The 18,735-nt window shown below is 37.9% G+C and overlaps 2 protein-coding genes across 2 annotated transcripts; both read left to right on the top strand.

Moving 5' to 3' along the window:
* Positions 406 to 10,364, top strand: LOC104733206. The gene is made up of 6 exons (XM_010452808.1): positions 406 to 786; positions 943 to 1,140; positions 6,904 to 8,296; positions 8,381 to 9,754; positions 9,853 to 10,175; positions 10,301 to 10,364. The coding sequence occupies exons 1-6, from the start codon at positions 560 to 562 to the stop codon at positions 10,362 to 10,364; spliced, it is 3,579 nt and encodes a 1,192-aa protein (XP_010451110.1). The 5' UTR covers positions 406 to 559.
* On the top strand, positions 10,377 to 16,546 carry LOC104730307. Its single transcript, XM_010449460.1, has 9 exons — positions 10,377 to 11,259; positions 11,344 to 12,717; positions 12,816 to 13,138; positions 13,264 to 14,762; positions 14,961 to 15,408; positions 15,505 to 15,658; positions 15,819 to 15,922; positions 16,043 to 16,134; positions 16,242 to 16,546. The coding sequence occupies exons 1-9, from the start codon at positions 10,468 to 10,470 to the stop codon at positions 16,316 to 16,318; spliced, it is 4,863 nt and encodes a 1,620-aa protein (XP_010447762.1). The 5' UTR covers positions 10,377 to 10,467; the 3' UTR covers positions 16,319 to 16,546.

Below are 18,735 nucleotides of genomic sequence, written 5' to 3'. Positions count from 1 at the left end.
AATGTTACTATAATTAAGCCTAAGAAGTGTTTCTTACGAAAAGTCTCGCGAATTTAATTATCTAAACACCTAAGTACTATAATTAGATTCAAGTTGATCACAATTTTATCATGTTAAAGTCTTTTTAGTTATGATGACTTTAGAGTTGACTATTGAAATGACATCTTTTTTAAGTTTACTTTTAAAAAGAAACCACACCCCACTAGTAATCTTTGGTTACTACATTTTAAAACAGAAAATCTTTGGTTATATCAATTTAGAAATACAAAACCGAATTAACCAAAATTTACAGAATAAACCGATATTATCCAAATTTCTTGGTAATTTCGGTTTAATTCGGCCAAAAATATAAATAACCGAACTAACCGAACCGAATACAAATATTTTCGAAGGTAGGGCGAAAAAATTAGCAATCAAAGGTCGGAACTTTTCGAGGGTTTTAGTATCCGTCGCCGTCGATTTGTTTGTCGGTCACCGGTAGGGTTTAAGGTGTGTCTCATATAATCAAATTACTCTTCTTCTTCTCCTCTAACCCAATTCACTAGACAGACCTTGGAAGATGAAAAGGAAGGGTACGAGTCCGAAGAAATCTAAACCCTCGAAGAAGACGAAGAAGAACCCTAAAACCAAAACCCATCAAGTTGATGATTCTCCGGTTGAGGTAATAGTAGAAACCAAACCGTGTGACCAAACGGAAACGGTTACGGAGGTTATTGCTGAAGAGCATCAATGGAAGAACCTTAAGCTTATACTTTCGTTGCAGAACAAAGAATTGAGCGAGCAAGAGTAAGTTGCTACTTTAATTTCGTTAAAGTTTGTGACTTTTGATAACATTTGCAACAAAAGTACCAAAATTTGAAATTTTTTAGCTGGATGTGTTTTGTGGTTCTAATTGAATTGGGAGATAAAGCAAATGTACTAAAGGGATATGATGATTTGCAGGAAGGTGGAATTGGCTTACAGTTTTGTTAAAGGTTATGGAGGAGAAGATGGGAGTGACGAGGGTGAGGAGTGTCAAGCGGTTAATATATCGCGGTCGGTTGTGTTTCTCATCGACTGGATCATGTCACTGTTGATTTCTAAAGAAAAGAATCATTCCCTGACGGGTGAGTTTGATTCTCAACCAGATTTGGACTTCAGGTGTTGGGAGATCTTGAGCTTCTGCTTAAAGCAGTCATCAATCTTGGGGGTCTCTTTTAGTTTGCCAAGAAACCTTTTAAACGCTATTAGGTTTTTCACGGAAAATGTTTTAGCTGCAGTGAACATGTCTTTGTATTCGGAGGTCGATTTCCGCAATGGTGATGGTTTTAAAGTTTACAGCTCTGTGGTTGATTGTCTAGGCTTGTTGTTTTCATCCAAAAGTGGTGGCATGTCCAACGACAATTTAGACTTGTGGATTTCAACTGTTGAACCAGTTCTGATGCTCACGCGTAAAGTTCTTGCAGAGAATATGAAGGATAGTCTCGGTGATAGGTATTTTCTTCAGTTCTCTTGCTTGGTTCTTGAGCCATTTTCTAAGTTCTTGATGACTCATCCAACTACTAAGAAGAACGGGTTTCGTGATTTTCTGGACAAGCTTTTTGAGCCATTCTTGGATGTGTTGGGTCTATTAAACCTCAGCGAGGACAAGCACGTTGATATGGAAACAACCTTGCTGAAGTTGATTCAAGAAATATTATCTCTGGCTTTATTCCATTCAGCTCATATTGATGGGTTCTTAGGCCTGGGCGGAACGGAAAATATGGTGCAAAGCTATCATCGGCATTTCTTTACAAAGTTCGAGAACATGTTATTTATGAAGAAGGAGTTGGAGCTGAACTGTATGGGTTCATTGTTTAGGTTGTTTATTAACAGAGTGAGAAAACAACAAGGAGATTCAAATCAGTTGCAGGAAGGCATGACGACAACGGCCTCAACTTCCGGGCAAGCAGAAAGGCCATGGAAGCTGCAAGACACACCTAGAAATGATAATGAGTCTTCTGCAAAAAGTCATTGCACAAGTTCCCTCCGCCTGGAGACACGGAAATCACTTTTTGATTTCTTCCTGCATCTTATGGGACCTATATTACTCAAGGTCGATGAATATAAACAATCTTTCTCTGAAATGGCTCCTCTATTGGCTGATTTATGTGGTGTTATTAAAACAGCTAATAGTTTGCTGTTCCACTTTGCTCATGAGCGAATATATGTGAAGACAGAGGATGCATCTGGAGGAGCTTGCTCTGTTTTTTTCAAGAAGATCTTCGAAACAATAGTTTCAGTTGCTTCTCAGTTAAAAATTCATTATCCATATAATGATGCGTCAGAGATGCATGTTTTGTTAGCCAAGGAGCTAGTAACTGCAATAGGCTACCTGTTACAAATTGAATACGAAGTCATTGAGAGTGATTTAGTTACTTTGTGGCTAATCATTCTCTCTTTCCTGGAGTTTAGTAGTTTTTCACCAGAGAATTCAGAAGACGACTGCCCGTTGACGTCATTGTTACTTGGTCTTGGATGTCAGCTGATAAATCTATATAGTGACCTACGCCAGGTTTGTCAAAAATTTATCCCTTTGAGTGGTTGTCATGTTGTTATTTTCCTTCTGAAGAATGCTAATTTTTCCCTGATGATGTAGGTAAGTGTTGCTGTAGTTTCCCTGTGCAAAGCTGTAAGGCTTGTGATACCTGTTGTAACACCTGCTGATGGTGATAATGATAAGATGATCGACGCTGGAGAGCTTCTTCTAGCAACTGTGTTCCCTTTAGAAAGAAGTGAAAAATCAGTGGAAAAGCTCTTGTCATCTCAAGATTTAAGACTTGTTATACATAGAGCTATTAAAGTGATACCAGAAGGCCAAGCAAGTGGTTGTATCACGAGCTTGGCAACAGATTTATCAGAAACCATGATGTGGATAAAAGAAGTTTGTTGCTCAACAAGTGCTGGAGCACAAGATGGACCAGTGGCAGCATTCTTGGCCGTATCTTTGTCTGATATATATTCAGTTATTCTCGACTCACTAACTATTACAACAGGTAATAGTATCCCTGTTGGCCAGTCCATGAAAGATCTGCTGGACCTCATCAGTCCATCCTTAACTCATCTGGTTTCTTCAGACTCAGATTGCATTGAAAATTTCTTTTCTGCTGTCACGGAAATGCGTTTGGACTTTATAATGGCTAAAAGGAAGAGAGCGACCTACAGAAAGTCTGTGCGCTTGTTTATTGTTTTTGTCTTGCGTATTTACATGTCTTCCAGAAGCTTATATAGGCAGGTGACTAGTCTTATGCCTCCCAAAAAACAAAAAGATATGGCTGGTATTAAGGGCGACTCTGTTGCAGCTCGTTGCGGAAGTGATTGGATAAAAGAGAAAAGCTGGAATTATGAGGGCTATTTTTCATTGATCTCTCAACCTTCAGCTTCCATTGTCAACATCATCAAACACATTTCAGCTAAATACCTGAAGGGTGACAGTGCAGATTGCTGTTTGCTGATATATTTATTGTATAGAGTCACTCTTCAGAGACTTGTTGATTTGAACAGGCACATCAAATCACTTGATTATGTGTCACAGATAAGTGATAATCAGATACATGGTACAATGCTCAAGCATGTATCAGTTCTTAAGCGTGAAGGAGAAGAGCTTACTGATTTCCTTTTGGGTAACAACATCATATCAGGATTTGCTGATGTTGGAACTTTTGAAATGTTAGAAGACACTGATCAGTGGATTCTCAGGTTTTCTGGCATCAACCGAAAGTGTTTGCCTGCTTTGCGTTTGTGGGTTCTTAGCCAGCATNGATGGGAGTGACGAGGGTGAGGAGTGTCAAGCGGTTAATATATCGCGGTCGGTTGTGTTTCTCATCGACTGGATCATGTCACTGTTGATTTCTAAAGAAAAGAATCATTCCCTGACGGGTGAGTTTGATTCTCAACCAGCTTTGGACTTCAGGTGTTGGGATATCTTCAGCTTCTGCTTGAAGCAGTCATCAATCTTGGGCGTCTCTTTTAGTTTGCCAAGAAACCTTTTAAACGCTATTAGGGTTTTCATGGAAAATGTTTTAGCTGCACTGAACAGGTCTTTATATTCGGAGGTCGATTTCCGCAATGGTGAAGGTTTTAAAGTTTACAGCTCTGTGGTTTATTGTCTAGGCTTGTTGTTTTCATCCAAAAGTAGCATGTCCAGCGACAATTTAGACTTGTGGATTCCAACTGTTGAACCAGTTCTGATGCTCACGCGTAAAGTTCTTGCAGAGAATATGAAGGATAGTCTTGGTGATAGGTATTTTCTTCAGCTCTCTTGTTTGGTTCTTGAGCCATTCTCTAAGTTCTTGATGACCCATCCAAATACTAAGAGGAACGGGAAGAACGGGTTTCGTGATTTTCTGGACAAGCTTTTTAAGCCATTCTTGGATGTGTTGGGTCTATTAAACCTCAGCGAGGACAAGCACGCGGATATGGAAACAACCTTGCTGAAGTTGATTCAAGAAATATTATCTCTGGCTTTGTTCCATTCAGCTCATATTGATGGGTTCTTAGGTCTGGGCGGAGCGAAAAATATGGTGCAAAGCTATCATCGGCATTTCTTTGTTAAGTTCGAGAATATGTTATTTATGAAGGAGGAGTTGGAGCTGAACTGTATGGGGTCATTGTTTAGGTTGTTTATTAACAGAGTGATAAAACAACAAGGAGATTCAAATCAGTTGCAGGAAGGCATGACGACAACGGCCTCAACTGCCGGACAAGCAGAAAGGCCATGGAAGCTGCAAGACACAGCTAGTGTCAGTCATTGCACAAGTGCCCTCCGCCTGGAGACACGGAAATCACTTTTTGATTTCTTCCTGCATCTTTTGGGACCTATATTACTCAAGGTCGATGAATATAAACAATCTTTCTCTGAAATGGCTCCTCTATTGGCTGATTTATGTTGTGTTATTAAAACAGCTAATAGTTTGCTGTTCCACTTTGCTCATGAGCGAATATATGTGAAGACAGAGGATGCATCTGGAGGAGCTTGCTCTGTTTTTTTCAAGAAGATCTTCGAAACAATAGTTTCAGTTGCTTCTCAGTTAAAAATTCATTATCCATATAATGATGCGTCAGAGATGCATGTTTTGTTAGCCAAGGAGCTAGTAACTGCAATAGGCTACCTGTTACAAATTGAATACGAAGTCATTGAGAGTGATTTAGTTACTTTGTGGCTAATCATTCTCTCTTTCCTGGAGTTTAGTAGTTTTTCACCAGAGAATTCAGAAGACGACTGCCCGTTGACGTCATTGTTACTTGGTCTTGGATGTCAGCTGATAAATCTATATAGTGACCTACGCCAGGTTTGTCAAAAATTTATCCCTTTGAGTGGTTGTCATGTTGTTATTTTCCTTCTGAAGAATGCTAATTTTTCCCTGATGATGTAGGTAAGTGTTGCTGTAGTTTCCCTGTGCAAAGCTGTAAGGCTTGTGATACCTGTTGTAACACCTGCTGATGGTGATAATGATAAGATGATCGACGCTGGAGAGCTTCTTCTAGCAACTGTGTTCCCTTTAGAAAGAAGTGAAAAATCAGTGGAAAAGCTCTTGTCATCTCAAGATTTAAGACTTGTTATACATAGAGCTATTAAAGTGATACCAGAAGGCCAAGCAAGTGGTTGTATCACGAGCTTGGCAACAGATTTATCAGAAACCATGATGTGGATAAAAGAAGTTTGTTGCTCAACAAGTGCTGGAGCACAAGATGGACCAGTGGCAGCATTCTTGGCCGTATCTTTGTCTGATATATATTCAGTTATTCTCGACTCACTAACTATTACAACAGGTAATAGTATCCCTGTTGGCCAGTCCATGAAAGATCTGCTGGACCTCATCAGTCCATCCTTAACTCATCTGGTTTCTTCAGACTCAGATTGCATTGAAAATTTCTTTTCTGCTGTCACGGAAATGCGTTTGGACTTTATAATGGCTAAAAGGAAGAGAGCGACCTACAGAAAGTCTGTGCGCTTGTTTATTGTTTTTGTCTTGCGTATTTACATGTCTTCCAGAAGCTTATATAGGCAGGTGACTAGTCTTATGCCTCCCAAAAAACAAAAAGATATGGCTGGTATTAAGGGCGACTCTGTTGCAGCTCGTTGCGGAAGTGATTGGATAAAAGAGAAAAGCTGGAATTATGAGGGCTATTTTTCATTGATCTCTCAACCTTCAGCTTCCATTGTCAACATCATCAAACACATTTCAGCTAAATACCTGAAGGGTGACAGTGCAGATTGCTGTTTGCTGATATATTTATTGTATAGAGTCACTCTTCAGAGACTTGTTGATTTGAACAGGCACATCAAATCACTTGATTATGTGTCACAGATAAGTGATAATCAGATACATGGTACAATGCTCAAGCATGTATCAGTTCTTAAGCGTGAAGGAGAAGAGCTTACTGATTTCCTTTTGGGTAACAACATCATATCAGGATTTGCTGATGTTGGAACTTTTGAAATGTTAGAAGACACTGATCAGTGGATTCTCAGGTTTTCTGGCATCAACCGAAAGTGTTTGCCTGCTTTGCGTTTGTGGGTTCTTAGCCAGCATATTGATCTTTGGTGCCCCCATGCAGGAAAAAAGAAATTGAAGAATTTTCTGTCTCAGCTAATAGGTAGTTCTGTTCCGTCAGTATTGAACGGAGTGGGTATGTCTACCCCTGACTGGGAGAATAATGTAGACAACGGCACTCAAAAGAAGAAGATACGGTTGGAACAGTTCTCGCTAAGACTTCTTTTTGATTCAGTACTTTTTGAGCATGAAGTAAGTCATCTTTCTTTGGTGCAAAATTGTCCTTTTCAATTTTTATTTCGGATCTTTAAGCGCTTATATCCAAATATTTATTTGAGTTTTTCGATTAGTTTGTTCGCAGATATCTGGCGCCGNATTTGGACTTCAGGTGTTGGGAGATCTTGAGCTTCTGCTTAAAGCAGTCATCAATCTTGGGGGTCTCTTTTAGTTTGCCAAGAAACCTTTTAAACGCTATTAGGTTTTTCACGGAAAATGTTTTAGCTGCAGTGAACATGTCTTTGTATTCGGAGGTCGATTTCCGCAATGGTGATGGTTTTAAAGTTTACAGCTCTGTGGTTGATTGTCTAGGCTTGTTGTTTTCATCCAAAAGTGGTGGCATGTCCAACGACAATTTAGACTTGTGGATTTCAACTGTTGAACCAGTTCTGATGCTCACGCGTAAAGTTCTTGCAGAGAATATGAAGGATAGTCTCGGTGATAGGTATTTTCTTCAGTTCTCTTGCTTGGTTCTTGAGCCATTTTCTAAGTTCTTGATGACTCATCCAACTACTAAGAAGAACGGGTTTCGTGATTTTCTGGACAAGCTTTTTGAGCCATTCTTGGATGTGTTGGGTCTATTAAACCTCAGCGAGGACAAGCACGTTGATATGGAAACAACCTTGCTGAAGTTGATTCAAGAAATATTATCTCTGGCTTTATTCCATTCAGCTCATATTGATGGGTTCTTAGGCCTGGGCGGAACGGAAAATATGGTGCAAAGCTATCATCGGCATTTCTTTACAAAGTTCGAGAACATGTTATTTATGAAGAAGGAGTTGGAGCTGAACTGTATGGGTTCATTGTTTAGGTTGTTTATTAACAGAGTGAGAAAACAACAAGGAGATTCAAATCAGTTGCAGGAAGGCATGACGACAACGGCCTCAACTTCCGGGCAAGCAGAAAGGCCATGGAAGCTGCAAGACACACCTAGAAATGATAATGAGTCTTCTGCAAAAAGTCATTGCACAAGTTCCCTCCGCCTGGAGACACGGAAATCACTTTTTGATTTCTTCCTGCATCTTATGGGACCTATATTACTCAAGGTCGATGAATATAAACAATCTTTCTCTGAAATGGCTCCTCTATTGGCTGATTTATGTGGTGTTATTAAAACAGCTAATAGTTTGCTGTTCCACTTTGCTCATGAGCGAATATATGTGAAGACAGAGGATGCATCTGGAGGAGCTTGCTCTGTTTTTTTCAAGAAGATCTTCGAAACAATAGTTTCAGTTGCTTCTCAGTTAAAAATTCATTATCCATATAATGATGCGTCAGAGATGCATGTTTTGTTAGCCAAGGAGCTAGTAACTGCAATAGGCTACCTGTTACAAATTGAATACGAAGTCATTGAGAGTGATTTAGTTACTTTGTGGCTAATCATTCTCTCTTTCCTGGAGTTTAGTAGTTTTTCACCAGAGAATTCAGAAGACGACTGCCCGTTGACGTCATTGTTACTTGGTCTTGGATGTCAGCTGATAAATCTATATAGTGACCTACGCCAGGTTTGTCAAAAATTTATCCCTTTGAGTGGTTGTCATGTTGTTATTTTCCTTCTGAAGAATGCTAATTTTTCCCTGATGATGTAGGTAAGTGTTGCTGTAGTTTCCCTGTGCAAAGCTGTAAGGCTTGTGATACCTGTTGTAACACCTGCTGATGGTGATAATGATAAGATGATCGACGCTGGAGAGCTTCTTCTAGCAACTGTGTTCCCTTTAGAAAGAAGTGAAAAATCAGTGGAAAAGCTCTTGTCATCTCAAGATTTAAGACTTGTTATACATAGAGCTATTAAAGTGATACCAGAAGGCCAAGCAAGTGGTTGTATCACGAGCTTGGCAACAGATTTATCAGAAACCATGATGTGGATAAAAGAAGTTTGTTGCTCAACAAGTGCTGGAGCACAAGATGGACCAGTGGCAGCATTCTTGGCCGTATCTTTGTCTGATATATATTCAGTTATTCTCGACTCACTAACTATTACAACAGGTAATAGTATCCCTGTTGGCCAGTCCATGAAAGATCTGCTGGACCTCATCAGTCCATCCTTAACTCATCTGGTTTCTTCAGACTCAGATTGCATTGAAAATTTCTTTTCTGCTGTCACGGAAATGCGTTTGGACTTTATAATGGCTAAAAGGAAGAGAGCGACCTACAGAAAGTCTGTGCGCTTGTTTATTGTTTTTGTCTTGCGTATTTACATGTCTTCCAGAAGCTTATATAGGCAGGTGACTAGTCTTATGCCTCCCAAAAAACAAAAAGATATGGCTGGTATTAAGGGCGACTCTGTTGCAGCTCGTTGCGGAAGTGATTGGATAAAAGAGAAAAGCTGGAATTATGAGGGCTATTTTTCATTGATCTCTCAACCTTCAGCTTCCATTGTCAACATCATCAAACACATTTCAGCTAAATACCTGAAGGGTGACAGTGCAGATTGCTGTTTGCTGATATATTTATTGTATAGAGTCACTCTTCAGAGACTTGTTGATTTGAACAGGCACATCAAATCACTTGATTATGTGTCACAGATAAGTGATAATCAGATACATGGTACAATGCTCAAGCATGTATCAGTTCTTAAGCGTGAAGGAGAAGAGCTTACTGATTTCCTTTTGGGTAACAACATCATATCAGGATTTGCTGATGTTGGAACTTTTGAAATGTTAGAAGACACTGATCAGTGGATTCTCAGGTTTTCTGGCATCAACCGAAAGTGTTTGCCTGCTTTGCGTTTGTGGGTTCTTAGCCAGCATATTGATCTTTGGTGCCCCCATGCAGGAAAAAAGAAATTGAAGAATTTTCTGTCTCAGCTAATAGGTAGTTCTGTTCCGTCAGTATTGAACGGAGTGGGTATGTCTACCCCTGACTGGGAGAATAATGTAGACAACGGCACTCAAAAGAAGAAGATACGGTTGGAACAGTTCTCGCTAAGACTTCTTTTTGATTCAGTACTTTTTGAGCATGAAGTAAGTCATCTTTCTTTGGTGCAAAATTGTCCTTTTCAATTTTTATTTCGGATCTTTAAGCGCTTATATCCAAATATTTATTTGAGTTTTTCGATTAGTTTGTTCGCAGATATCTGGCGCCGAGTTTCTCTCACGTACTGAAAATGACAGCAGAAGCTTTTTTTATGGATTTTACTGAAGAAGTTAACTTTGATTCACCGTCAGATTGGTCGGAGGTGTTAATCCTGCTTGAAAAGGCAATTGCCAATTTACCGGGAAAGCTTCAATCAGAAGCCTTTCTAGAAGCACATGTGTCACAGGTGGACAATCGGAAGTTCACAGCTTGTCAAAATTTGCTAAATCTTTTATGTGGGATGCCCAAGGAGTATATGAATAAGAAATCATTCCAACTTCATGCAAGTTATGTTCTCGACCTTGAGAGGTAACTATATTAGTATATAGCATATGCTTTTTCTGTACGTTTACTGCAGTAAGGCGTGTGTTGTTTACCCTAAATTTCATTGGCAAATATTTTAACAAATTTTACTCTGTCAATATCTCTTGTAGGTTTATAGTATTTAGCATGTTGAGATGTTTGAACAAGCTGTCTCCGGGTGATATGCAAANTTGATATGGAAACAACCTTGCTGAAGTTGATTCAAGAAATATTATCTCTGGCTTTATTCCATTCAGCTCATATTGATGGGTTCTTAGGCCTGGGCGGAACGGAAAATATGGTGCAAAGCTATCATCGGCATTTCTTTACAAAGTTCGAGAACATGTTATTTATGAAGAAGGAGTTGGAGCTGAACTGTATGGGTTCATTGTTTAGGTTGTTTATTAACAGAGTGAGAAAACAACAAGGAGATTCAAATCAGTTGCAGGAAGGCATGACGACAACGGCCTCAACTTCCGGGCAAGCAGAAAGGCCATGGAAGCTGCAAGACACACCTAGAAATGATAATGAGTCTTCTGCAAAAAGTCATTGCACAAGTTCCCTCCGCCTGGAGACACGGAAATCACTTTTTGATTTCTTCCTGCATCTTATGGGACCTATATTACTCAAGGTCGATGAATATAAACAATCTTTCTCTGAAATGGCTCCTCTATTGGCTGATTTATGTGGTGTTATTAAAACAGCTAATAGTTTGCTGTTCCACTTTGCTCATGAGCGAATATATGTGAAGACAGAGGATGCATCTGGAGGAGCTTGCTCTGTTTTTTTCAAGAAGATCTTCGAAACAATAGTTTCAGTTGCTTCTCAGTTAAAAATTCATTATCCATATAATGATGCGTCAGAGATGCATGTTTTGTTAGCCAAGGAGCTAGTAACTGCAATAGGCTACCTGTTACAAATTGAATACGAAGTCATTGAGAGTGATTTAGTTACTTTGTGGCTAATCATTCTCTCTTTCCTGGAGTTTAGTAGTTTTTCACCAGAGAATTCAGAAGACGACTGCCCGTTGACGTCATTGTTACTTGGTCTTGGATGTCAGCTGATAAATCTATATAGTGACCTACGCCAGGTTTGTCAAAAATTTATCCCTTTGAGTGGTTGTCATGTTGTTATTTTCCTTCTGAAGAATGCTAATTTTTCCCTGATGATGTAGGTAAGTGTTGCTGTAGTTTCCCTGTGCAAAGCTGTAAGGCTTGTGATACCTGTTGTAACACCTGCTGATGGTGATAATGATAAGATGATCGACGCTGGAGAGCTTCTTCTAGCAACTGTGTTCCCTTTAGAAAGAAGTGAAAAATCAGTGGAAAAGCTCTTGTCATCTCAAGATTTAAGACTTGTTATACATAGAGCTATTAAAGTGATACCAGAAGGCCAAGCAAGTGGTTGTATCACGAGCTTGGCAACAGATTTATCAGAAACCATGATGTGGATAAAAGAAGTTTGTTGCTCAACAAGTGCTGGAGCACAAGATGGACCAGTGGCAGCATTCTTGGCCGTATCTTTGTCTGATATATATTCAGTTATTCTCGACTCACTAACTATTACAACAGGTAATAGTATCCCTGTTGGCCAGTCCATGAAAGATCTGCTGGACCTCATCAGTCCATCCTTAACTCATCTGGTTTCTTCAGACTCAGATTGCATTGAAAATTTCTTTTCTGCTGTCACGGAAATGCGTTTGGACTTTATAATGGCTAAAAGGAAGAGAGCGACCTACAGAAAGTCTGTGCGCTTGTTTATTGTTTTTGTCTTGCGTATTTACATGTCTTCCAGAAGCTTATATAGGCAGGTGACTAGTCTTATGCCTCCCAAAAAACAAAAAGATATGGCTGGTATTAAGGGCGACTCTGTTGCAGCTCGTTGCGGAAGTGATTGGATAAAAGAGAAAAGCTGGAATTATGAGGGCTATTTTTCATTGATCTCTCAACCTTCAGCTTCCATTGTCAACATCATCAAACACATTTCAGCTAAATACCTGAAGGGTGACAGTGCAGATTGCTGTTTGCTGATATATTTATTGTATAGAGTCACTCTTCAGAGACTTGTTGATTTGAACAGGCACATCAAATCACTTGATTATGTGTCACAGATAAGTGATAATCAGATACATGGTACAATGCTCAAGCATGTATCAGTTCTTAAGCGTGAAGGAGAAGAGCTTACTGATTTCCTTTTGGGTAACAACATCATATCAGGATTTGCTGATGTTGGAACTTTTGAAATGTTAGAAGACACTGATCAGTGGATTCTCAGGTTTTCTGGCATCAACCGAAAGTGTTTGCCTGCTTTGCGTTTGTGGGTTCTTAGCCAGCATATTGATCTTTGGTGCCCCCATGCAGGAAAAAAGAAATTGAAGAATTTTCTGTCTCAGCTAATAGGTAGTTCTGTTCCGTCAGTATTGAACGGAGTGGGTATGTCTACCCCTGACTGGGAGAATAATGTAGACAACGGCACTCAAAAGAAGAAGATACGGTTGGAACAGTTCTCGCTAAGACTTCTTTTTGATTCAGTACTTTTTGAGCATGAAGTAAGTCATCTTTCTTTGGTGCAAAATTGTCCTTTTCAATTTTTATTTCGGATCTTTAAGCGCTTATATCCAAATATTTATTTGAGTTTTTCGATTAGTTTGTTCGCAGATATCTGGCGCCGAGTTTCTCTCACGTACTGAAAATGACAGCAGAAGCTTTTTTTATGGATTTTACTGAAGAAGTTAACTTTGATTCACCGTCAGATTGGTCGGAGGTGTTAATCCTGCTTGAAAAGGCAATTGCCAATTTACCGGGAAAGCTTCAATCAGAAGCCTTTCTAGAAGCACATGTGTCACAGGTGGACAATCGGAAGTTCACAGCTTGTCAAAATTTGCTAAATCTTTTATGTGGGATGCCCAAGGAGTATATGAATAAGAAATCATTCCAACTTCATGCAAGTTATGTTCTCGACCTTGAGAGGTAACTATATTAGTATATAGCATATGCTTTTTCTGTACGTTTACTGCAGTAAGGCGTGTGTTGTTTACCCTAAATTTCATTGGCAAATATTTTAACAAATTTTACTCTGTCAATATCTCTTGTAGGTTTATAGTATTTAGCATGTTGAGATGTTTGAACAAGCTGTCTCCGGGTGATATGCAAAACCTTTTCAGCCTGTTCATCACTTGCAGAAAAACTTTGAAAAGTATTGTTATGGTTTCTTGCGACAAGGTGCTAGAAGCTTCCAAGTTACCTTTATCAAATAGTTCGTTGTTGGCTTCTTGGCTTTTCGAATCAGCACAAGCTGTGGTTACTTTTCAAATGAGATCTAGGAATGATTTTACAGGAAAAGCAAGGGACGCTCTCTTTTCTTTGATGGATCACACATCATATATGTTTCTAACCGTAAGTAAATATCAGTTCAGCAAGGCACTACCATTGTCTGATAAACAACTCATTTCATCAGAACTTTCGGACGGAGCTGGACAAGGGGACCTTATATTTGAGAGTTTGACAGAACAGGCAGAAACTTTACTAAATGCTTTGAGGGTTACCTTTAGGGATGAGGTAACAGCCTTTGAATGTGAGACGCTGATACTGAACAAGTTAACACCTATATTTTCTTGTTTTAGTGGATTGTTGTGGGGATTAGCATCTGCAGTGGGTCAAAGAGATATGCATAAGAATCATCAAAACACAAAACTGAAATGGAAATCAGAACAGTTCTCGAAGTTTTCCCGCATTATCTATGTGCTTAGCAATTTTATTGAGGTTTTTGCACAGTGTCTGTTTTTTAGTGGTGATTGGCTGCGGGAAATCCAAACCAAGATTAACTGGACCATATTGTTTGATGGGACCGAGGGTTCAATTGGTATGTGTGGTGACGTAGTAGAGACCACTGATGTGAAAAAGAAAATTATTGAGAGCATGATAAAGGGTGATACCTCGGAAAAAGTATTGGCACTCAGGCATCTGTTAATTGCTTCTGCTGCTATCCTAAGGCTAAATCTGCAGATTGATGGCATTACCTTCTCACCTACATTTGTCTCTGTTCTCACGGGCATTTCAAATGATCTACTGTCTGAATTCGCAGACATGAGCGAGGTACCGGTTGAATTCTCATTTATTTGGTTGGATGGTGCAGTGAAAGTTCTTGAAGAATTAGGGAGCCAATTCTGCTTATTTAACCCTTCATCAAACGAAGATCTGTATTCAAAGTTGATTGAGTTGCACCTGAAGGTGATTGGGAAATGCATATCACTACAAGGAAAAGAGGCCACCTTGGAATCTCACGAGACAGGATTTGGTACTAATGCAATCCATGCGAAGCAACTGTTATTAGCAAAAAATCAGTCTCACGGATTGCACTGGTTGGATGAATTAAAACAGAGGCTTAGGATATCATTTATAGTTTTCATACATAGGTCCTCAGAGTTACACTTATTTTCTGGAGTACAGGCTATAGAAAGATCACTAGTTGGAGTATGGGAAGTGTGCCCAGCTATCTATTGCATACAGTCTGGAAACAGAGATGGGGGCAGAATCTCTGAAACCGCTGCTGCTGGTCTTGACTGTCTGGACCTAATTCTGGAACATGCCACAGGTAAGAAATTGTTTTCCGAAAGCAATCGTACTAAACTTGATGTTAATAGTTGCAATAGTGAATTTACATTAATGAAACGAATCTTGCTGCCATTTCTTGCCGTTGGATGTATGTGTAGTATGATGATTCAGACACATTGTGAATCCAAATTTTGTTATTTTTGCTTAAGGTATCAATATTGTCTGTTATGTTTTGTAGGTCGCAAACGTTTGAATGTGGTTAAAAGGCACATCCAAGGCTTAATATCTGCAGTGTTCGGTATCATGGCTCACATGCAGAGTCCATTTATTTTCTTCACAAATGCAGTTGTTGGCAACGAAGGTGCCAATTCTCCGGATGCTGGGTCAGTAATTCTCATGTGTGTTGAAGTCTTGATAAGAATAGCAGGGAAACACGCTTTGTTTCAGATGGATTCATCACACATAAGCCAATCCATACATATTCCCGGAGCAATTTTTCGAGATTACCTTCAGATAATACCAAGGGTGGGATTCTCGGTTCTAGATGGAAATTTGTTACGTCAGGATGATGAGCAACACGATCTGTTAGGAAGCTCAAAAGATCTTCAAGTAGACCAGAAATTCTCGATGAGCCTGTATGCTGCATGCTGCCGACTATTATATACAGCTGTTAAGCATCATAAGTGGTAAGTAGAGTTTTATTTTGCTTACTCACAAAGTCCTGTTAAATTTCAGTATCTTAGAACTGATCTGATTTCGTGCTGTGACATATCAACATCTAGTGAAACTGAGGGGTCCATTGCTACACTCCAAGAATCTGTCTCGGCGCTTCTTTATTGTTTGGAGTCGGCAGGAAATAAATTGGGCAATTATGATTCATGGGAAGTGGAAGAGGGAATTAGATGTGCGTGTTTCCTCCGGAGGATCTATGAAGAGGTACGTCACTGCATCTACCATTCCTTCCTTTTGGGATTGAGAATGTAAAACCTATTTCAGTTTTTAACAATCTTGTGGACTCTTAAGGTGTCAACTAAGCTTAGAACTTTTGTTTCTACAACTGTGTCTCATTTTTGCTCTAAAACCAACTGGATTGCAGCTAAGACAACAGAAGGAGGTCTTTGGACAGCATTGTTTCAAGTTCTTGTCAAGTTACATATGGGTTTCTTCCGGTTATGGACCTCTTAAGACGGGTCTCAAAAGGTACCCTTTCTCTCTCTTCTTACATATACTCCAGAAATGGCTTAATGGTGTTTGTCCTCAAGTTTAAGGATGCCACCAGCATAAGTAGATAAGAGTTAATTGATTTTACAACTTTTTCAGGGAGGTAGATGAAGCTTTAAGACCTGGTGTGTATGCTCTTATAGACTCTTGCTCACCTAACGATCTTCAATATCTCCATACAGTATTTGGTGGTAAAGACTTTTTTTTTTTACTTGTCACATCATTAATGTTCTAATAATGCTAGAATCGGTTATGGACATAATTTGTGTGTCTCTGGTCTTTCTTTGATATTCTGCAGAAGGCCCTTGTAGAAACTCTCTAGCAACTCTGCAACAAGACTACAAGTTGAATTTCAAGTACCATGGAAAAGTCTAGAACAGTCAGAAATTAGTTTTCTGCTTTTTTTCTAGTTGAGGTAGGCTCATTTTCGGGGATAATGGGATTTGCTCTCTTGTTGAAGTTGTAAAGTTGGGCATTCTCTAGAGTCTCTAGACCAGACTCTATGGTCAGTTTTGTTCTTATTGCATTCCTTTATGAAAATTACAAAAAAAAAATCCAAACCATGTGTTTTTTCCTAATATGATAATGATGATGTTTCACAAACCTGTTCGTAGATATTAAAGAAAATTATAATAATCTGTCTTCATAAAAAATTAGACTGCTCAATGAAAGCTAAAAAAAAGAAGACAAAACTTAGATAGATATCTTAGACTTTTAATTTGAGCATTAAATGTCTTAAGACTTTTGAAGTATGAAGAATTGTTTGGTAGAAACTCTTGCCTTTGTGTTGAAAGATAGTAATTGGTAATGGTTTATGTCAAATAGAGAAGATCATTTTTTTTTTTTTTTGGTAGGAGAATATATGTAATCGAATATATATTGATTTTTGTCTGCCACTAAACAGTCACATTCTTTGCTAGGAACTTATAAATAATTAAAGTTTTATTTTTAAACAAGATATTTCCCAACGATTGTCAAACCATGTAGTATCTCCGACGATTCTCGGCGGCTACGACCATCAGTTTCCACGATGCCGGCGGCTTATACATACAATGATACAATGGTCGTTGTGAATGAAATTGACCAAGTCATTGTCCTTCTAGTCGAATCCATCATATTATATTGGGAGCCGAAAGTGTGTCCTTTACTTTGGTCGGTTTTTGATATTTGTCATTATTTTTATTCTGAAATATAAAAATTTAGTTTGATGTATACATTTCTTGAAGCTTAAATGACAACATAATCATTTATTCTCTTACCCAAAAAAGAAACATTCATTATCTCCTTATTGCTGATTTTGTACTATTCTCGATATAGATTGTATCGTCAACTTTGTAAATTACACGATTGATATACGAGAAGAGAAAAAAATATATATCGATTGTATAAAGTTTTTGTATTCCTATTATTCTGAGACGGTGAAATTTCATTACGAGACGTGCCCAACCCTAAACTAACACCACAATTATTGAGCACATTTATATGCTGTTATATCTATATATATAATATATCACGCGAACGTACGCACATTAACAAGGTGGAAACATATTATAATTTGGGAAATACTCCATATTATATTATGTTCATTTTGGTAATCACGGCAGCGAACGTTTATGCTAAATGTTTATAACTTTACTCATTATCAAATTAATATATAAGTTTTCTATGATTATCGCTGTATAATTGTGGACGTGTAACTAATCATATATTTATGGGAGCCTTTTCCTGTTATGTGTGAAAAACTAGGATATATTTTTAGCCAGAACTTAATAAAGCCTTTAATTTGACTCGATCACAAGTAAAGCAAGCACGTATAGTCACGATTTGAAGTAAGATGCTGATGGAAAAATTTTGACCAAAGTACGAAACTATATATACCAACACACAGTGAAATCTATTGATAAAGTGGTCCTAATTTCTGAAAAAAGAATATTCCTGTATTCCATCTTTCTATCTCTTTCCTTTTATGTTGTTACATTTCCATTAAAACAGTAATTTTTTCTTAATTAGTTAAAAAATAAAATCATAAATCTTGTTTTTTTCTTTAATCCTTGATGAATTTGACTTATAAATCTCATAATATGCTGCCAACCTACACACACATATATATATATATATATATATATATATATTGTATATGTGTGGTTTAGCAATGTTGTGATAGTTACAAGAAAACAAGTTTTTTTGGTCAATATATAAGTAAGAGAGTGATATTATTATTAGAGATAATATAACACATTGTTTATATTTTTCAATGGGATGAATAGCATTCGAGAATATGAATTAAAATTATAGTTCAACATTAGCGAACTTAGACTCGCAAAAAACATGAATCATACCAAACTGTTTTCTTTATATTGTTTTTAATATACACGCTTTGTTTTGTGAAGATTGACCTTTTTGGTTTTTTTTTTTAAAATGTGTTTCATAGTTTTATGATATACTTTTACCTACTCCATATTAATTAAAATAGATGTCAGATAAAATATAATTGAATTAGTGCTGGCAAAACAATTAAACTAAATCAAACAAAATTTAATTCACATAAATACTTGTAAAAAAAGAAAATGGATTCAAGAAGTTAATTATTAAATGTTTTTAATATTTATGAGAATGAAAAAAATGAATCCTTATGAAACAAAGGACATATATATATATATATATCTTTTTTTTTGTCAATAAAGGAAATATATTTGAAGATAGAAAAAAATATTAAGAACAACTCATGAAAGACACCCCAAAGCAAAAAAATAATAAACTACTTATAAAGATTGTTCAAATTAATAAAATGA

The sequence above is a fragment of the Camelina sativa genome, chromosome 12, assembly GCF_000633955.1.
Source record: "Camelina sativa cultivar DH55 chromosome 12, Cs, whole genome shotgun sequence".
NCBI lineage: Eukaryota > Viridiplantae > Streptophyta > Magnoliopsida > Brassicales > Brassicaceae > Camelina > Camelina sativa.
The sequence above is the reverse complement of the archived record's forward strand: the minus strand, read 5'-3'. Positions and strand labels throughout refer to the sequence as shown.